This window comes from Protopterus annectens, chromosome 13.part0 (genome assembly GCF_019279795.1).
Source record: "Protopterus annectens isolate FY-2018-M chromosome 13.part0, PAN1.0, whole genome shotgun sequence".
In the NCBI taxonomy this organism is placed as follows: Eukaryota; Metazoa; Chordata; order Ceratodontiformes; family Protopteridae; genus Protopterus; species Protopterus annectens.
The window spans coordinates 514497361-514516312 of NC_056747.1; the positions used below are offsets into that span (position 1 = coordinate 514497361).

Here is an 18952-nt window from a genome sequence, read left to right on the forward strand (position 1 = left end):
ATTTGGGTGAAAGCTAGAGAGGTTATTCTGCCATTTTACAGATTGCTGTCTGTTTTCCAGGTAACCAGTGAACCAGGTTAGGGTGGCATCAGAGCATCCTAGTGATTGCATTTGCTGGATAAGTTTGATGTGGGAGGCTGTGTCGATTGCTTTTGAAAGATCCAGTAACAGGACTGATATAAGCAGGTTACTATCTAGGGCATTATAGATGAAATTTGTAAAGGAGACTAGGGCAGTAATGGTACTGTGGGATGGTCGAAAACCATGTTGTGAAGGGGATAGTAGGTTGTTACTGGTTAGATATATAACCAGTTGTCTGTGGATGCATTTTTCCATTATTTTAGATAGAGGGGACAGTATGGAAATGGGTCTAAATTTAGACAGGTCATGAGGGTTTCCACCTTTATGAAGTGGGGTGATTATTGATTTTTTTCCAGAGCTGAGTGACTGTGTGCTCTGCAAGTGATCAGTTTATAAGGATACTTACTGGGAAACCTATTGCCTCAGCACTAATTTTGAGGTATTCTGAGGGGCGATTATCAGCAGATAAGGAGCCTGGTTTCAATTTGCCAAGTAATGTTTGTATTTGAGAGGTTGCAACAGGTTGGAAGTTAAAGCATGGTATGGAGCTGATGTTGCCTTGAGGTATGGTGGATAGGTTAATGGGAATTAGGGTATTGCCTGCATTTACTAATGTAAGGATAATGTCAATAAAGTTTTTATGAAATATTTCAGTGATTTCAATGGGGCTTTTGTCTGGAAATGGAGATGGGTTTTGGGTGCTGCCAGGATTTAGTAATGAGTTGACAGATTTCCAGAAAAGTCTGGGATTATTACTGTGGGTGTTTATTTGTTGAGAGAAGTAAGTCTTTTTGTCCTGATTAATGGCCTGTTTTATTTTGTTTCTAAGTATTTTGAAGGTGGTTTCACTGGGTGGGTGTCTTATCTTTTCTCCATGTGTGCCATGCTCGGTCTCTATTAATCAGTAGTTGTTTGGTTGACTTAGACAGCCAAGATGCAAGGTTATGTTTAACTGTCTTTTTTCTTATCGGGGCTATGGAGTTAAGGGTATCTAGGAAGACAGTACTGAAATAATGTACTGCTTCATCTAAGGGAAGATATTTCACTGGGTTCCAGTTTAGTGTTTGAAATAGATTGCAAAAGTGAGACTGCTAAAATTGGCTAGATTTCTGGTATAATTGTATGAATGAATGCTTGGGGGAGTGGATGTTGACAGTCTGTGTATTAGAGCTGGTAAGTGGTCACTTAGGGTGTTGGGAAGCATGTTGGGATTGGAGTAGTATTGTGGGTGGGATACTAATATCCAGTCTAGGGTAGATTCAGGGTGATTGTTTGTTGTGTGAGTTGGGGTTTGTATAAGTTGTGTAAATTTGAACAGATTGAGGGAGTTTGTGGAGTTGTTTGGTTTTAGTTTATGCCAATTTATATTAGTGTCACTGAGGATGATGGTTTAATTTGAGATGTAGTGGTTAGACCATGATAGGAAGTCTTCCAGTGTTGGGATATTGGGACCTGGAGGAATATAGATGGTGGCAATAGATATTTGTTTATGGTTGTTTAAAAATAGTGATTCTAATAGGATTTCCATATTACTGAAGGTGGGAACTATTTTTGGGTGGGGTATTATGTTTAAGTGGTTACGGTATATTAATGCTAGGCCTCCCCCTTTCTTATGAAGTCTATCTTTTCATAATATTTGATATCCTGGGGAAGTACTTCTGAGTCTGATATCTGGGGTTTGAGCCAGCTTTCTGTTAAAGCAACTATATCAGGTGTATACTGTGTAAGCCATGCATGGAAGTCAGATACTTTGTTGCAGATACTACGGATGTTTAACGTCATGATGCAAAGGCCTTTTGGTGTTTTCACTGAGAGTGATGTAGAGTTGTTAATATATTGGGTGGGAGAGGGTCCAGGGTTTAGATGAATATCTCCACTTTGGCATAATAATGTTAAGATAGTGGTTTGGATTGTGGATGAAATGTAGTTAAGTATGGCATATGAGATGTATAATTGTTTGATTTTAGGTATATTAAAATGCAGTTTGGTCTTGAAAGTGGTGGTGTCTCTGTGATTGAAGAGTGATGGTGAAATATCACAGTAACTACTTTGGGATGAGTTATGGTATATGTATGCTGTAGTTTTTGTTGGGGTTATTTGATGTAGTGTGGTGTTGTGAAAAGTGAGGTGGTAGAGAGTAAGTAGGTTAAAGAAGGTTGGGGATGTTACTAACAGTAGAGTTAGAGTGTACATGATGTGTGATGTAGGAGGGTTTTAGTTGTTTTTGGGGTGTGAGATGTGATGAACTCAGGGGGGGCTCAGAGCCTATGAGGAGGTTGGAAGGAGTGGCCTGTGATGTATAAAGCTAGAGATAGTGGGGACAGGAGGGAACTGGGGGCAGGGTAGGGGAGCAGAGTGAACGAAGCAGGTTTGCCCTTGCAGGGCTCAGAGTGAAAAAACTATCAGTGGAGGACTAAGGAAAGGTATGTGGAATCAAGCATTTAACTTTATTGAGTGTGGTTATCAATGATACACTTATGGGGGGAACTGTGCACTAAACCTAATTAATAGGATTGGGTAGGTATTTTAATAAGATTGCAGCAATTATTTAACTGGGATAAATAAGTTATTGTAAAATATTAGTAGTCTGAAATACAGGGGGGTAGCACCATGTAGTGGTGACTATGAGGAATTTACTTTAACCAGATATTGACCGGAGCTTAGGTCGGGGTCACTATTGGGAGCCCTAACTGCCATGCACACCATACAATTAGAGAAAAAACTGCTCTAATCTCTGATTATGTATAAAATAACAGTGTTCACCTATGTGAAAAGCTTGAAATGGTAGCCTTGTTGTTCATTTTCTTTTAGTGTGAGACCTGTCCCACAACAAGCGAGTGGTCAAAATCTATTTTTGTTTATGTCCTGGAAGGGGGGGATCTTCAAGGAGAAAATGCCCTGTAATTACCTAGAAAAAAACAGAAAAAAAACCCAGTAAGGTTATGAGCAGGGAAGAGGTAATACAATAAGAGGTACAGAGAATACATAAGACAGATACACAGTACAAGGAACTGGTATTCAAGCAGAAATAATACTTAACAGAATGGAGTCATATTTTAAGGTACATATAGATTCAGACTGCACCCTAGCAATACAATTCAGTAAGCATTAATCTTGGTTACACAAGCAAAGCTTATGGTAACAATACATAGTTTAAATAATAAACAGACCTCTGATGCCGTTGCCATTCCTATGAAGCCCTTGTACTGGCTTTGGACTCACAAAGTGCATCTGTCTTAGTAGACACAGTATTAGCAGAAAAGCAAACCAATAACTCAATTCTATGCAATGTTATCAAGATACATGTAAAAAATGTGAGTTTTTAACTAACTCCACATCCATATCAACAGAATTATTAGGTTGCGGCAAACACAATAACATTAAAAAAGCACATTTAACATAGCGTTGCAGTTGTTACACAAATGCAGTTTGCAAAGGTAGGTATGCTTCATGCACATATTATAGTGAGGGAGAAGTATAAGAAGCTTTTGAATTTAGTTCACCTCTCCTTAACCCTTCCTGAGTCAAATGTTGGTCAACATGAGGTTTATCCAAGCGATATCAATACTTACCACTACATTTATAGAGTTTCCAATTTGATTTACTTCCTATGTGATTATTTTCCTTATATTCTTTCTTCTGCTTTTTTTTGGCACATTCAGTTGCTGTCTATTTTTTGTCTTCTTCAGACTTAATTTCCATTTCCATTTCACACCAAAATGCTTCTGCTAATCAAAGCAAGGATGTCATTTTGGACTTCTTTTCCCATGTTTTAAAACTTTCACTATATTTGGATCTGATGAGGTCAGCAGATCTGTATGCAGTCCTACAACTGCAGATTTATACATGTAATCGATTTTGAGGAAGCCCAGACCTCTTTCAAAGCAAGGAACATAATCTTGGTATACATTGATTTTTATATATCATTTGTTAAGTATGAAACATTGTTCTTGTTTTCATGTGCAACTGATCGAATACTTTTTGGGGCCTATCAATCACCCCCGAATGGTTAGTACAGGAAGAACAAAGTGGTTTACAGCTTGGACTTTATTCCTAGATGTCAAGGCAGTTTTCAATATTAGTTTTAGTCTTCTGAACTATTGTTTACTGAGTTTTATTCTCTTTTTTTGTGTTTTGTTGCTGATCCTTCATTTGTTCCCAAATATTTATTTACTCCCTCCTGCTCAAGTTCTTTTATATTACATTCCTGTTCCAGATTAATATTTTCTTGGTGCTGCAGCTTTCCTGTTTTAAACATTGCTTTTGCACATGTATCAAGAGTAAATGACATTCTTACATCATCTAAGAAAGTTTTAACTATTTGTATTTGTACTTACAACTCCTAATCTGATGAACTATTTTAAGCTCTCCACAAAATGTAGATGTCTTTAAACATGGTTGGTTTCTGTGAGCCAAATTGTAACCATAGCCTAATCCATTCTGTAAATAGCTTAAGGGGTTAAGGACAAGACAAAACAGCAGTGGTGACAGAGAATCACCCTGGAATATCCCCCTTTGAATTTTTATCCCTGGGATAATAATTTGCCATTTGTCATGGCTCAACTGCAAAGTGGATTGCCACTGTTTCATGGTCAGTGTAATGTAATTGATCTTATACACCTATAAGCATTCCTTTATCCATGAATGAGGAATGTTGTCAATTTTTTTTATAATTAATCCATGCCATATTTACATTCTTCCCCTTTTTTACAATTCTCTTTTATGGCTTTATTTAGTAACATATGATTCTTTCTTCTGTATGATTTTCTTTTATTATCCTTTTATTCCATTACCATAATTGATTTTTTTTCCTAAATGACTATAAACTCTGCATCATTTCTAGTATATAGCTTGTATACTATTGGGAGGTAAATCATTGATCGGTCTGTAGTTTTAGGATGGATTGCAGGTTCACTCTTAAGGAGGAGCATCATTTTTCCTGTTGTTAACCAGTTTGGTGTCTGTTTGGGATGCACACATAAGTAATTCTTACTCAGGCCTAAATCTTTGTGTAAAGATGTTAATACTTTTAGCCAGAAGTTTGGTACTATGTCTGGGCCTAGGTTTACCCAGTAAGTAGATTTTCTTAATTTTTTCTCAATTTCTGCTGCTGTTACTTTATACCATTTTATAATAATCTACAGTAGAGCTTACTGTTTGTTTTAATTTTTTTATCTCTTTAGCATATTTGTTGTGTTCAACAGGGTCTTCATAAATACTTCTCCAAAATATACCTTTTTCTTCTTTTTGGTGGTGTTTCTAGTCTTTTTGACTTGTTTCCCAGTTCTGTATATAAAATCTTTATAGATCATCCTTAAACTGCTTATTTTGTACTTTTCCTTTATATTTATCTGCATACTTTCTACATTTTCTGCCTGTTCTGATATCTTTAGTTTATTATTGGCAACAGTACATGATAGATCTTGACCTGTTTTGATACTGTTTGTTACTTTTATCACGCCCATCTTTCTAAGTATTTTTGATGATCTGTTGCCTTTTCTATATACTTCTAACAGTGATACTTCTTGTCTTAATTGCATTATAGCTTTCTCTATTTAACTTGTTCCCTTCCTTTCCTTTGTTACTCTGTGGTTTTGTGGCAACTCTTCATCCATTACAGGTTTAGCTGTGCAGTAATATATTCTATTTATTTCTGGTATATCATATGAATTTCACTTAATAGTCCTGATTACTGTGTTCATCTGTTTTATCAATCGTCTGATATTTTGGGTTTTATTACTCTCTGTAATCTATTTATTTCTCAATGGTGTGAAAGGTTTAATGAAGAGAGAATGTGCCTGGAAGTCGAAAGTCATCATGAGATATAATACTGGGTCAACGTTGAACTGTGTACTTATACAGAAAAAAAAAACATTCTTATAATGAAAAAATACTGCTGGAATTCTTCTGTACTACAAAAACAGCACATGGTATATTTTATGCCTTGCTACTTTATTAAACAAAGTTAATAAACTGAAAACAAACTAAATATGTATATTGATGAAATTGATGAATATTCTTAGCAGAATGAACTCTTGAATGATTTATATATGTTGCTGAAAACTCTCTCTCCACCAGAAAATCACATATCAAGATTTTCTTCCTCGTGTTATTGGTCCAGAAGCCATGAGAACACATCTACCGACCTACAAGGACTATGATGATTCTGTTGATGCCAGTATTGCCAATGTATTTGCAACAGCAGTTTTCCGTTTTGGGCACAGCATGTTTCAGCCATTTGTGTTCCGGTCAAATGAAACATTTCAGGACCATCCTCGATTCCCCACAATATTGCTGCATGAAGGATTCTTCACCAGTTGGAGAGTAATAGAAGAAGGTAAAGCTCAAATGTCACTATCTTTTCAGTTTTTACATCTCTTTAGTACATAGAAAAACAGTAAGCCCAAAACAATACCAGCAGAGTTCTGTGATTTTGCAGCTTGCTTCATTAAAAGCTATTATGAAACTGAACCTTTTTGTTAAAGAATAATAGGAAACTATGCATGTATATCTGGGTTTTTGGATGCTGCTAGGGAATTTAACATCAATTAAGAAAATGGTACAGAACAGCTACATGCTAGTAATCAATAAGATATGAAAGACAATGTAATGGGCAGTTTTAAGACCTTGATACATAGTAAAAAGCATCTTAAATCTTCTGGATTACTTAGTACTAAAATGTACAGTTGTTTAAGTAAGCCTACCATAACTGTAAATGTTTGAGTAGATTCCTGCTGCAGTAGCCATAACTATATGAGATTTATCTTGACAAGGATCAGATGTCCAGCCAGTCTACAAACTTTGGACTCATTCCTCACACCCCATACATCTGCACTTAGTATGGGATTACATGCTGATATAAGAGGGGCATATGGGCATGCCAAAAATCAGAGATTTCTTGCCCAAAAGGGAGGCTGAAGCCTGAATGTCTACAATAATTTAATGAAAATCAGTAGAGACTGCCATGTCATGTTAGGACAGAAAAGATAAAGTAGGGTACCGCATCCTGCCCTGGAAAGAGTAGGATCTAAAGAAGGGAGACACTGGGAGTGTACCAATACTGCAGCAATGATATTTGAACAACTGTTGTGGAAAGTTAACTTACACAACAGTATTATGTTCTCCATTAAATCACTGTTGCAGTCATCATAATTACATGGGACAATTGCCATAGCTTAGGAAGAATGAGTGGATGGAGAAGGTCTAGAATTTGGAAGTCCTCGCTTTTCCCAATCCTAATCTAGCTCTGGGGACTGAGTCAACCTTTTAGTGACTAATAAAGGTGTGTATGGAGAACCAAGTAGATGTTTCTGGGATAAACAAGGAGTTCACCCATTTTTAAAAAAAAAGCCTCAGACATAGCTACAATTCTGGTAGAGTGAGCTTTAACTTTCTGGGGAGGGAGAATTTATACCGTGGTGAGAGCAAGAAAATTGGATTGCCTGAGACAGCCATCTAGAAATAGTTTGTTTAGATACAAATTATACTTCTTTTTCCTGTCAAAGGAAACAAAAAGTCAATAAGATTTCCTAAAATTGTTACTCCTGTCAAAGTAAAAACTATCTGTGGACATCCAAAGTATGCAGGACTCTCTCCTCTTTTTTGGGAATGTGGTACAGTGTCAGGATAGAACACAGACAGATGAATAGACTGATTTAAAGTAAACTCAGAAATAAACTTTGATGTAAAGGAGGGGTTGTTTCTGAGACTCATTTTTTTTTTAAACAAGAAACATCTTTATTACATTATCAAGTATGACATATGCACTCTTACATTTATATAAATGAAAATAAACTATACCAATATAATTTCATTTGCAAACATTACACATCACAAACCATGATGACACAACAGTAGTTTCAAACATTATACATCACTTATAATCTCTCCAGTCATTGTCAATCAAACATTACACAGCTCATTCAAATCTTGCCTTCTTTTAAGCCTTGTTCATCCTCTGCATATATTGTTCCCAGAATTCACATTTTTTCCTATGCAATTTGCTCCTTCTCATTTCTAAAGATCCCAGTTCCAGTTGTTTTATCTTAGTTACTATATATATTCACTACTTCTAGTACAGTTGGTTTAGACTTTGATTTCCATTTTCTAGTAATTGAATTTTGGCAGCCACCATAATTAGACTCAACATGGGCTTACTATGTATAGACAACTCTGATTCTGTATCATGACTCAAAAAATAATTTCCTTAGTTACACCCATTTGCTTACCCAGTATCTCTGACAGAGCAGTCTGCAGAGACTCTTTAAAGCCTGCCAACTCATTACGCTCCCAGAAAATATGTTCCCAGTTATCTCTTTCTTCCCCATCACACCTCCAACATTTGCTGTCTACCTGAGGAAAAATTATTTGGAGTCTACTTGGGGTATAAAATACCTGTGTGAACACTTCCAAGCAAAGATCCTAAATCTTCTAAGCTTTGTTTTATATTTGGGAGACATAAATATGCCCCCCCCCCATTGTATCTTTCTGAATTGCTTATCCAATCTCTCTTCCCAATCCTTTCTAACCTTCTGTGATTGATTCTTATAGTTATCATGCAATATTATACATGCTGTACTAACTATTCCTTTTTTAATAGCAGCTTCTGTTCTAGATTCTACTAGAAACTCTACCAGTGTTGGTCTTTCATTAAGGACCCACCTAAAGTGGATATAAAAAGTTTACATAGCCTTGTTAAAATGCCAGGTTTTTGTGATAAAAAAACGAGACCACAATAAATCATTTCAAAACTTTTCCCATAGCCGGTACCTATAACCGGTACAATTCAATTGAAAAACAAATCTGTTAGGGGAAAAAATATAAAAAATAAAAAGCATACAATAAGCTGGTTACATAAGTGTGCACACCCTTAAACTGATACATTGTGGAAGTACCTTTTGATTTAATTACAGCATTCAGTCTTGAGTACACACCTGCCATCAATTAAAGAGACTCTGATTAACCCCAAATAAAGTTCAGCTGTCCTGGTAGGATTTTACTGACATGTACTCAGTTGCCTGCTATAGCAAAAGCCATGGTTCACAGAGAGCTTACAAAGCATCAAAGGGATCTCATTGCTGAATGGTATCAGTCAGAAGGGTACAAAAATATTTCCACAGCACTGGATTTACCATGGAACGCAGTGAAGACAGTCATCATAAAGTGGAATAAATATGGAACAACAGTGACGTTGCAAAGAACTGGACATCCCTCCAAAATTGATGAAAAGACAAGACAAAAACTGGCCATGGGGCTGCCAAGAGACATACAGCAACACTGAAGGAGGTGCAGGAATTTCTGGCAAGTACTGGTTGTGTACTACATGTGACAACAATCTCCAGTATTCTTCATATGTCTGGGCTATGGGGTAGGGCTGCAAGATGGAACCCTTTTCTTACACAGAAAAACATCCAGGCCCAGCTAAAATTTGCAAAACAATACATCAAGTCTTCCAAAAGCATGTAGGAAAATGTGTAATGGTCTGATGAGACAAAGGTTGAACATTTTGGCCACAATTCCAAAAGGTACGTTTGGCGCAAAAACAACACTTTGCATCACCAAAAGAACACCATCCCCATGGTGAAGCATGGTGGTAGCAATATCATGCTTTGGGGTTGGCTTTCTTCAGCTGGAACTAGGGGCTTTAATCAAGGTGGAGGGAATAATGAACAGTTTTAAATACCAGTCACTTTTGGTCCAAAATCTTCAGGCGTCTGTAGAAAGCTGAAGATGAAGATGAATTTCACCTTTCAAAACGATAATGACCCCAAACATACATCCAAATCAACAAAATAATGGTTTCACCAAACGAAAATTAAAGTTTTGGAATGGCCCAGACCTAAATTCAATAGAAAATCTGTGGGGTGACCTAAAGAGGGCTGTGCACAAGAGATGCCCTCACAATTTGACAGATTTGGAGCACTTTTGCAAGGAAGAGTGGGCAACTATTGCCAAGTCAAGATGTGCCATGCTGATAAACTCCTACCCAAGAAGACTGAATGCTGTAATTAAATTAAAAAAAAATGCGTTTACAAAGTATTAGTTTAAGGGTATGCACACTTTTGCAACCAGCTTATTGTATGTTTTTTTTTATATTTTTCCCCAAACAGATTTGTTTGTTTTTCAATTAAATTGTACAGGTTATAGGTCACATTAAAGGTGGGAAAAGTTTTGAAATTATTTATTGTGGTCTCATTTTTATATCACAAAAAACTGTCATTTTAACAGGGGTGTGGAACTTTTTATATCCACTGCATTTCTTTCTCTTTGCATATAAATTGATATCAATCCTTGATAGGGAAGGCAATCTCTAACCTGCAGTCCAAATAAATTCTTGGCATCCTCCCAATCCATTACGTTTCCCTCTCTACATATTTGCTCCCAATACCTTGGTTCCTCTGCCAGTTTTATCCAATACATTTCAGCCCCCTCTTGCATATTGTCTGCATCCCTAACTGCAGTCATCCCTACCTGCAGAATGTCCTTTCTCCACTCCTGTGTTGGCTTAGTTTTTAGAATACTTTATTCTGTATGGATATTGTTATTCTTCTTAAAAGTCTGCATTCAAAATCCCAGTCTCTCCTTGTTTCTTGCACTTCCCCCTGTTTCATCATTATCTTTTTCCAGTTTGAATTATATTTTTCTGCTTGTGCTATGTATAGGAGCTTTAACTGTGTTGCACTGAAATTCCACTTCAAATTAGGTAATCCCAATCCACCCTGTTTTATTGGAAGAATCAATTTATCCCAAATGACTCTTGCAGTCTTCCCCTCCCAGATAAAATGCTTCAGTTCTTTATTAATTGCTATCCATAACTTCTCCTCTAGTTCATAAAAATATGCCTGACCTGTGTATAAGACTAAAGGGACTAAAAACATTTTAACTGCTTGTACCTTACTATCGAAATCCATATAACAGAGCTTTCATTCTCTCCGTTTTTCTATTATGTTTTGTTTAGTCTCTTCCCACATATTATGAGCTGCCAAACCAGAATAATTTTTAATCCATACTCCTAAATGCTTCATTTTATCATGTCCCCATAAATATGGACATTGCTGAACAAATTCATATGTGGGTACATCATTTACTGCTATTGCCTTTGTTTTAGCTTCATTAATTGTTACTAGATTAATGTCCTTAACCCAATCATTCCACTATGCAAGAATGAGAAAAAACACACTAATATTTATTTTGTCATACTCTTTTAATAACATTTTTCTTTTTCTTCCTTTTTTTTATATTGCAGTGCCTACATTTCTTAAAATTGAAAAAGGATAAACAGGGAAGGGGGATTAAAAAAAAACAGGAGCACCTATTTACATTAGTATCTCCATTACACTTAAAATAATCAGAAAACTTTACTTTATAACATAAAATCATGCACCATTAAAATAGCAGTATTAAGAACAAAATTTGTTTTACTTACAGCAAACTTTCTCCATTCTCTTCCCCTGTCCTGTGTATTGTTCCAAACATTAATGACATGAAGTAGGGCATATGCTTTAGAGTCTCCTGCAAGTTGAATAAAGTCCAAGAAAGTCCAATATTTCCAGATTTTCTTGTTCTGTCCTGTTTCACAAATATAAGTATTGCTTTGTAATCCCACACTTGTCAATTTCCAAGTTACTGATTTTATTCTCCAAATATTAATGACATGAAGTAGGGCATATGCTTTAGAGTCCCTTACAAGTTTAAAGTCCAAGAAAGTCAAATATTTCCAGAGTCTCTTGTTCTATTCCTCTTCATCTCCCGAATCCTGTCTCTGCTTCCTTTCCAATGTGCTCTTGATTCTTCTTGTTGACTCTTGTGCTTTGTTTTCCTTCTCTCAAGCATTTTCCATTGAAACACTGGAAAGGATTTCACTGGCACAGTCTCTCTGTGGTCTTTATTACCAGAAGAACAAGAAGCAGAATCATCTTCTGTGTCACAGCTCACTTTTTGTTGGACAAACTTTTTTATTTCTTCCTTAGCATATACTTCATCACATAGGTTCATAGGTTGGTACTGAGCTATCTGCCCAAAGGCATATATTAGCCCAGCCATGTTGTGCGGTATTCACCACCCCTTTAGTAGTTCCCTAGACCCTTGTACTAGCAGATAATACCCTTGGCCCCTATCTAGTAGTGCTGTTGGTGTGATCCCCGATGTGAACTTTCTGTTACCCATCCACTCATCAAGGTTCCTCTTGAAGAGTGATAGTGAGGGGCTCTGTCTTATGTAGATCGGGACCCTGTTCCATAGTAAGGGAAGTCTCTGCGAAGGGAATCTATCCCTCCAGCATGTTCTATTCATTGTTGTGTTGAGGTTTATATCCCTAGAGGGTGTAGTTCGAGTAGATTTGGTTTTGCTAAGATGGAGCATGTTCAACAATTCTGGGTTGGACATGGCTCTGTACGTTAGACAGAGATCGCCTCTGAGAAAGCGGTATGCAACAGAGAACAGTCTTAGCTTTTTCAATCGTGCTGCATAGAGCAACTGTTTGAGGCCAGTAATCCTCTTGGTTAGGTACCTTTGTGGTCTCTCCAACTGCTGGAGATGTCTAGCCAGGTACATTCCAATTGGTGCATTGTACTCAATAATGGGTGTGATGAGGGAAGAGTAGAGGGGCACCATTACATCCTTAGATCTTGATGTGAACCCTTTCGTGATCAGATGGGTCACATAGAAGGATTTTCTAACCACTTTGGCAATATGGTTATCAAAGGAAAGCTGACTATCTACTTGGGTCCCTAGATCCCTTATTTCTTCTTCAGATTTCAGGGGATTACCTCCTATGTTGTAGTTTGCGGTTACTCTGTTTTTTCCAAAGGGGATTACTACGCATTTTTTTGCATTTAGCTTGAGACCATGGCTTTGACACCATGCATCAGTCTCATTTAGGTCCTTCTGGAGGATCTCCATGTCGGCCGGAGACTCTATTACAGCACCCAGTTTGCAGTCGTCCGCAAACTTAGTCAGCCACAGCCCTTCCATGCTTGCCTGTACTTCTGAGAAGTATATGCCAAACAGGAGGGGCCCCAGGACAGAGCCCTGAGGCACACCACTCATTACTGGTCTGGATTCGGACATAGATCTTGCTACTCTTACTTTATGGGATCTGTCTGAGAGCCAGTTTGTGATCCATCTTGTGACGTAAGGGTTTATGCCCAGGCTGGTGAGCTTATCAATAATACCTGAATGGGGAATGGTGTCAAATGCTTTAGCAAGGTCAAGGTAAGCCGTGTGTACCTCCTTTCCCTTATCTATAGCCTGAGTAACTAATTCAAAGAAATACACCAGGTTCAGGAGGCATGATCGGCCCTTGACGAAGCCAAACTGTGTGGGGTCCAGCGACTGGAGGTTCCCAATCTCTCCATTTATAAGTTCCATAATGATTTGCTCCATAGCCTTACAGATCAGACTAGTCAGGCTTATTGGTCGGTAGTTCCCAGGGTCAGTTCTGGCCCCACCCTTGTGTAGCGGGACCACCACTGCCGTGCACCAAATGATTTTGTCTCTCCAGGGAAAATATTTGGAAGATATACAACAGTTTGAATCTCAAGCCTGCTTCTTGACATTCCCAGAGTAATAAAATAAATTTACTCCTCTTCTGCCTGGTGTACAAGTAGTCATTCTCCACAAACACTCTGCTGTCTCCCACTTTTAGTACTATGTCCTTCTGCCACAGTTTTCTCAGAATCAACTCCTTCTGCTGATAAGATTGCAGCTTTACTATTAAAAGTCTAGGCTGTTTTCTCATAGACGGGTTTGCAGCATACACATAATGTGTCATTTCAATCAATAATTCCTGCTTTAAAATAACAGTCCAGTTGCTTATTTGTACTTTCATAAAATTAATATAGTCTATTCCTTCCATATTCTCTGGTACAGCAGAAAATCTCAGGTTTTCCCTACACTCTGTCCTCTAATTCTATTACTTTATTTGAAACATCTGTTCTGGAACAGTCTCATATTCAGCCAGCCTTTTCTTCATTTTGACATCTGAGTTTTGCAGTTTTATCACCTTATCTGAATATCTGTTTAAAGATTCTTCCATTTTTTTCCGGGCTTTTATTGTTTGAGTTGATATACTCTGTGAAAAACGGAGGGGCTGCCAGCCCAGCCAGATAGAATTTTGTAAATAATTCTATGTCATTTGTAAATATTAATATAATCCACAGGCTTGTGACAAATGTAAAGAAAACTGTGTATGTTCTGAGCTTCAAAAATGTAACCACAGTGCACTCTGCTGGAAGAAAGCTGTTAAATAAAAAATTACAACTGTGTTTGATCTCAAAGCTCAAAGACAGGAAGTCTGGACTAGCAAATTCTTTCTGTTGTTTGAAGGCAAGAGTTAAATACTAGATTTTACATGTATAATGTCTTTTATGCCTGTGGTTCCCTGGAAACTGCAAGATCAAAGACATGTTAAACTTTTAAGTTCTTTGAGCATGGGAAAGTAAACCAGAGAATTGTCAACAATGATGTAATGTGAAATGACTCAACAGTACTGTGTTAGCAATTTAAGACTTTCCCAGAGAGAGAAAATTAAGCATTTTGGATTTTGTCTGAAGCTGACAACATCTGACCAGCACTCTACCTTGTAGGTAAAGTTATTTAAAACTTAGTATTTCTCTTAGAGGTAGATAGAATTTAGCCAGATTTTCTACATTTATGTCAGACTATTCTACAGTGTTATTTTAAAGCATTTTCCTGTGATCTCTGAACTCTATTTCATTGTGTTAAAGTCAGAAGTATTGTCTTCTGTTTTTATTATTAAATATTTTTAAAACTTTCAACTGTGGTTGTTTTGTTTAGAGATAATTTAAGCTCTTAAAGTGCATTGCATGTCTTTGGTGGACACTGTGTCAGCCACTCATAAATAGCCTTCAAGACTTAGTCATACTTACCAATTGGATAATAATAATATTGCACAGTATAATTGGACACCCTTTGGGAAGGGCCTTTACAGTAGCTAATATTAGTGGTTGGTGGCAGTCGATACTACCTTATAGTCTGGGCAAAAAGGGGACACAGCTGGAGAACCTGTGCCAGGCTTCCCCAGGAGTGTCTGTGTGTTTGTATCTAAATCAAATCTTAAAGTGTGTGTGTGTGTCAGCTACTTGGGCAGGGACATGAAGCAGTGGTTCAACAGAGAGGGTGCCGGAGGTTTTAGCCTGACCACTAGGCTGAGATCTGGACCCTATAGCTGTGCCAGTGGGGAATCTTTTTGGGGATCTGGAGAGAAAGGGAGAAACCAGCCTCAGACTGACTGTGATCTCTGTGTGTCATTAAGGGAAATTGTACTTTACTGTGTCTGTACTTGTTATCCTTCTGAATATGTATGCCCCTCACTGGTGTTAGTGGTGAGGACTGAGGATCCTTGATTACTGGGCCAGTGCACGGACATCACATACTCCATCAGTGTTTCATTTATTTTAGTGAAGTCTAAGTGCAGTTGCCTTATACTTTCCTCTAGGTTACTGGAAGTCATGTCTGGAGCTTGTACTGCTTTTTGCAGAACAGCTGCAGTACTTTTCCTAGTCACCTTTTGTAGCTGATTTTCCTTCAGGTCCTCTGTATTTCTTTTTCCTGGTATCCAGGCAGTGCACTTACTAACCAGTTATTGAAATATACCCAGACATCTAGGTCCACTGGCTTTCTCTGTTAATTTTCTGTTTTTCACGCAGGGAGAGCTAGAATCAAACTGTTGCTCAATATGCAGCCACCTTGGAAGTCCCCTCTAAGACTCATCCTTGTGGAAAATCAGAAAAGGTTAGTTAGACATTCGGACCTGTAATTCATATACCCATCTATCTAAAGTAAAAGCAATAAGCAAAACAATCTTCTATGTGAGAAATTTTAAAGAACTGAATACAGGTTCAAAAGGGATGATATTTTTAGATAATTAACTTCAGTAACACAAAATTAAGATCCCAAGGAGGTGTCTCCTTTTTTCTAGCTGGTCTAATATGCAAAACTCATTTTAAAATTTGTTTAACTAGAAAGGTGGAAAACTGAGGGTGGATACAAAGGCAGACAAGCACAAATAGCCCAACAGTATGCATTATCAAAGTGTACTCCAGGTCTGATTTGAACAATTCACACAGATACAGAAGAACCAGAGCTGCCTCTTCTTAGGATGGAGCCTGTTAACTTTCATGGCAGCAACTAGAAAATCTTTTCCATTTTGCTAAGTATGATTTGCTAGTAGCAAGTTTTCTAGCCTCCTTTAATGCCTGCTGCTCTTCCTCTGGAAAAAAAAAGCTGTCTGAATGTGATAAAAAAACTGTCCATTGTCAGGTGAAGATTTTGAATGTTGAGGTGGATTAGGGGCACCTTGTCCTGTGTAATTAGATCAGCTTTGTGAGGAAGCTTTAGGTGATTTCATGAGAAGTGAGAAACAGTGTTGTCTGGGCAAAGACAGAGTTTCCAGAAGCATCTGTGGCAAGTCAGTCGTGATGTTTAGAATAACTCTGGATATAAATGGAAAAGGGGGGTAGAGACATAGAGGCACACCTCTATTGAAAAGAAAATGGATCTGTTCTCAAGCCTTTCTACAAGGTGTCCTTCAACAGAACTAGTTAAGTTGTCTGTTGTGACAGGAGGCAAACAGATCATCTTGAAGAGTTCCCCACAGGTGGACACATTTCTGGAAGACCTCTGGGTGCATCATCCACTTGCCAGGGTCTATCCTGGATCTGCTCAAAGTGTCTGCCATTGTGTTCTGCTTTTACAGCATGTATGTTACTTGCAGAGTGAGGTTGCACTGGTTTGCCAGTTCAGGCAATAATGGTTAGCCTGCACAGGGGATATTACTCTTTCCAACCTTATTTAGTTATATACCATATCACTGTAATGCTTTCTGTTATCACTAACAGAGGTTCAGGGGTCCACACATGATTTAGAGCTTTGTTAGGTTTTATCAGCATTATCATCTCCTTCAGATTTATATACTTGTTCCTGAAATGAAGCTCTCACATACCTTGAACCTTGATGCCTTACAATACTGCTCCTCATGGAAAGTCTAAAGTGTCAGTAGTGATTGACTGAACAGGAGGAGGGGAAGAAAATGGGAGGCCTGGATTACGCAGAACCTGACTGGCCCATCACAGGAATTCCTTCATGATGAAACTGAGGACTGGAATTTGAAAGGATAAGGAATCAAGATGCTGGACCTAGACTGATTTGAGGCACCACTGCATTTTCCTGATATGTAGTCTGGTGAAATGGACCATTAGGAATGATAAAGTCATGTAACCCAGAATTTTAAGGAACTCTATTGTTGGATATGTCTTGATGGGTCAGACTCAAAAAGTGAAGCTGGAATTATGAAACTTTGTCTGGAGGGATGTAAGCAGTGGATAGGGAAGTGTCTGGGAGACATCACAGGAACACTAACTGTGAGATGGGTTTAATCAATACTTTTTCAGATTTAGTTTGAAACACAGGCTACTGAAAAGATGGACAGTGAACAGAAGAGCAGCTAAGGACAAAGGGAAATGAAAATGAAATGAAATAAGATGATCATCCAAACACGGGATGATATGAATGCCTTGAAGTCTACTAAAGGCTATGAATGTGGTTAGGCATTTTCTGAAAACTCTTGGAGCAGTATAAAAAACAAAATCAAAGATGTAAACTGAAAGTGCAAACCCAAGGAAAATAATCTGAGGTAATGTCTGTGCTTTTTGTGAACTGGAGTGTTCAGGTAGGCACCTTTCAGGTCTAGAGTGATAAAGAAAGTCTCCTTGATAAGCAAAAAGGGGAAAATAATTTGCAAAGTGGGCATCTTAAATGTTTGAACCAAAAGCAAGTTGATTAGCCTGGAAAGGTTCAAAATAGGTCTCTATGTGCCTCCCTTTCTAGGAACCATTAACATTATTGAATAAAAGCCTTTACCTGTTTGGGATGTAGGAACTTGTTTCACCATGCCCTGGGATGAAAGGCCTGACAGGATTTAAGGAATCTGATTTTTTGGAGGGAGAGGAGGGATTTCCCACTAGAGATTAAAGGGATGCCCTCTGCAGCCTGTAACTATTTTGGATCAATTTTAAAATCCAGGTAACTAAAGTTAATCTGATTCCAGAAATGAAGGCAGTAGGACAGATTGCCTGCAGTTCGATAAGAATGCCTCTGGGATAATGGGGAAGGTGGAGGCATAGCTAACTACTAAGATTTCTTTTCAAAGGATGTGCTTGGAATCCATATCCTTTCCCTTTTTGAATCTTCTAGCCAGTTTTAGATATTTTTGTTTGGAAGGCCTTTGCTGACAGGCTTTAAATTATTTTTTAAGGAACAGGGGAAGAAGGGTAATTCCTTTGGCATTTAGGTAGAGGGGACAAAAAGATTTTTTGAGTTCTTCCATCAACTGTCTCCTTTCTTCTAGTTTCCTTAATATTTCAGCTAGAGAATTCCCAAGCAAATGGTCCCTATCAAGAAATGCATTTAGTAGCTGAGTCTTAACATTAATGACATTCTGTAATCTGATCCATGCATTACCACACATTACTGTACCTGTAGCAGCAGCCTTGCCAAGCTAGAGTTTTCACTGTGTGATACCTTAAACCTTCTGTAATAGAGGCCCAAGGGATATATGCAAATGACCCCTTAAGGACATCAAGTGCTTCAAGCTATATGGCCTTCAAATGTTCATGACTCTCTATTTTTCTTTTAATTATTTATAGATACATTCAGGCCAATAAAGCCAAATGCATTTCTTTGTCATTTGGTACAGGGTTAGAAGCAGAAAAAGCCCACAAATACCTATCTCCACCAACAAAAACATAGCAGGCTTTGTCACAGGGTTTTTATAAAGGAATTTATGTGTGTCAGGCACCTTAAAATACAATCAGGTTTCTTGGGAGTAGAAGTTTGGAAAGTTTATGAAACA

At 37.8% G+C, this 18952-nt stretch overlaps 1 protein-coding gene across 1 annotated transcript in view; it reads left to right on the forward strand.

Moving 5' to 3' along the window:
• MPO (myeloperoxidase) overlaps positions 1–18952 on the forward strand; it is a 622068-nt gene that overhangs the window by 424295 nt on the left and 178821 nt on the right. Inside the window, exon 9 of the mRNA XM_044054141.1 lies at positions 6160–6418. Coding sequence (XP_043910076.1) covers positions 6160–6418 — 259 coding nt within the window. The remainder of the gene's footprint in view (positions 1–6159; positions 6419–18952) is intronic.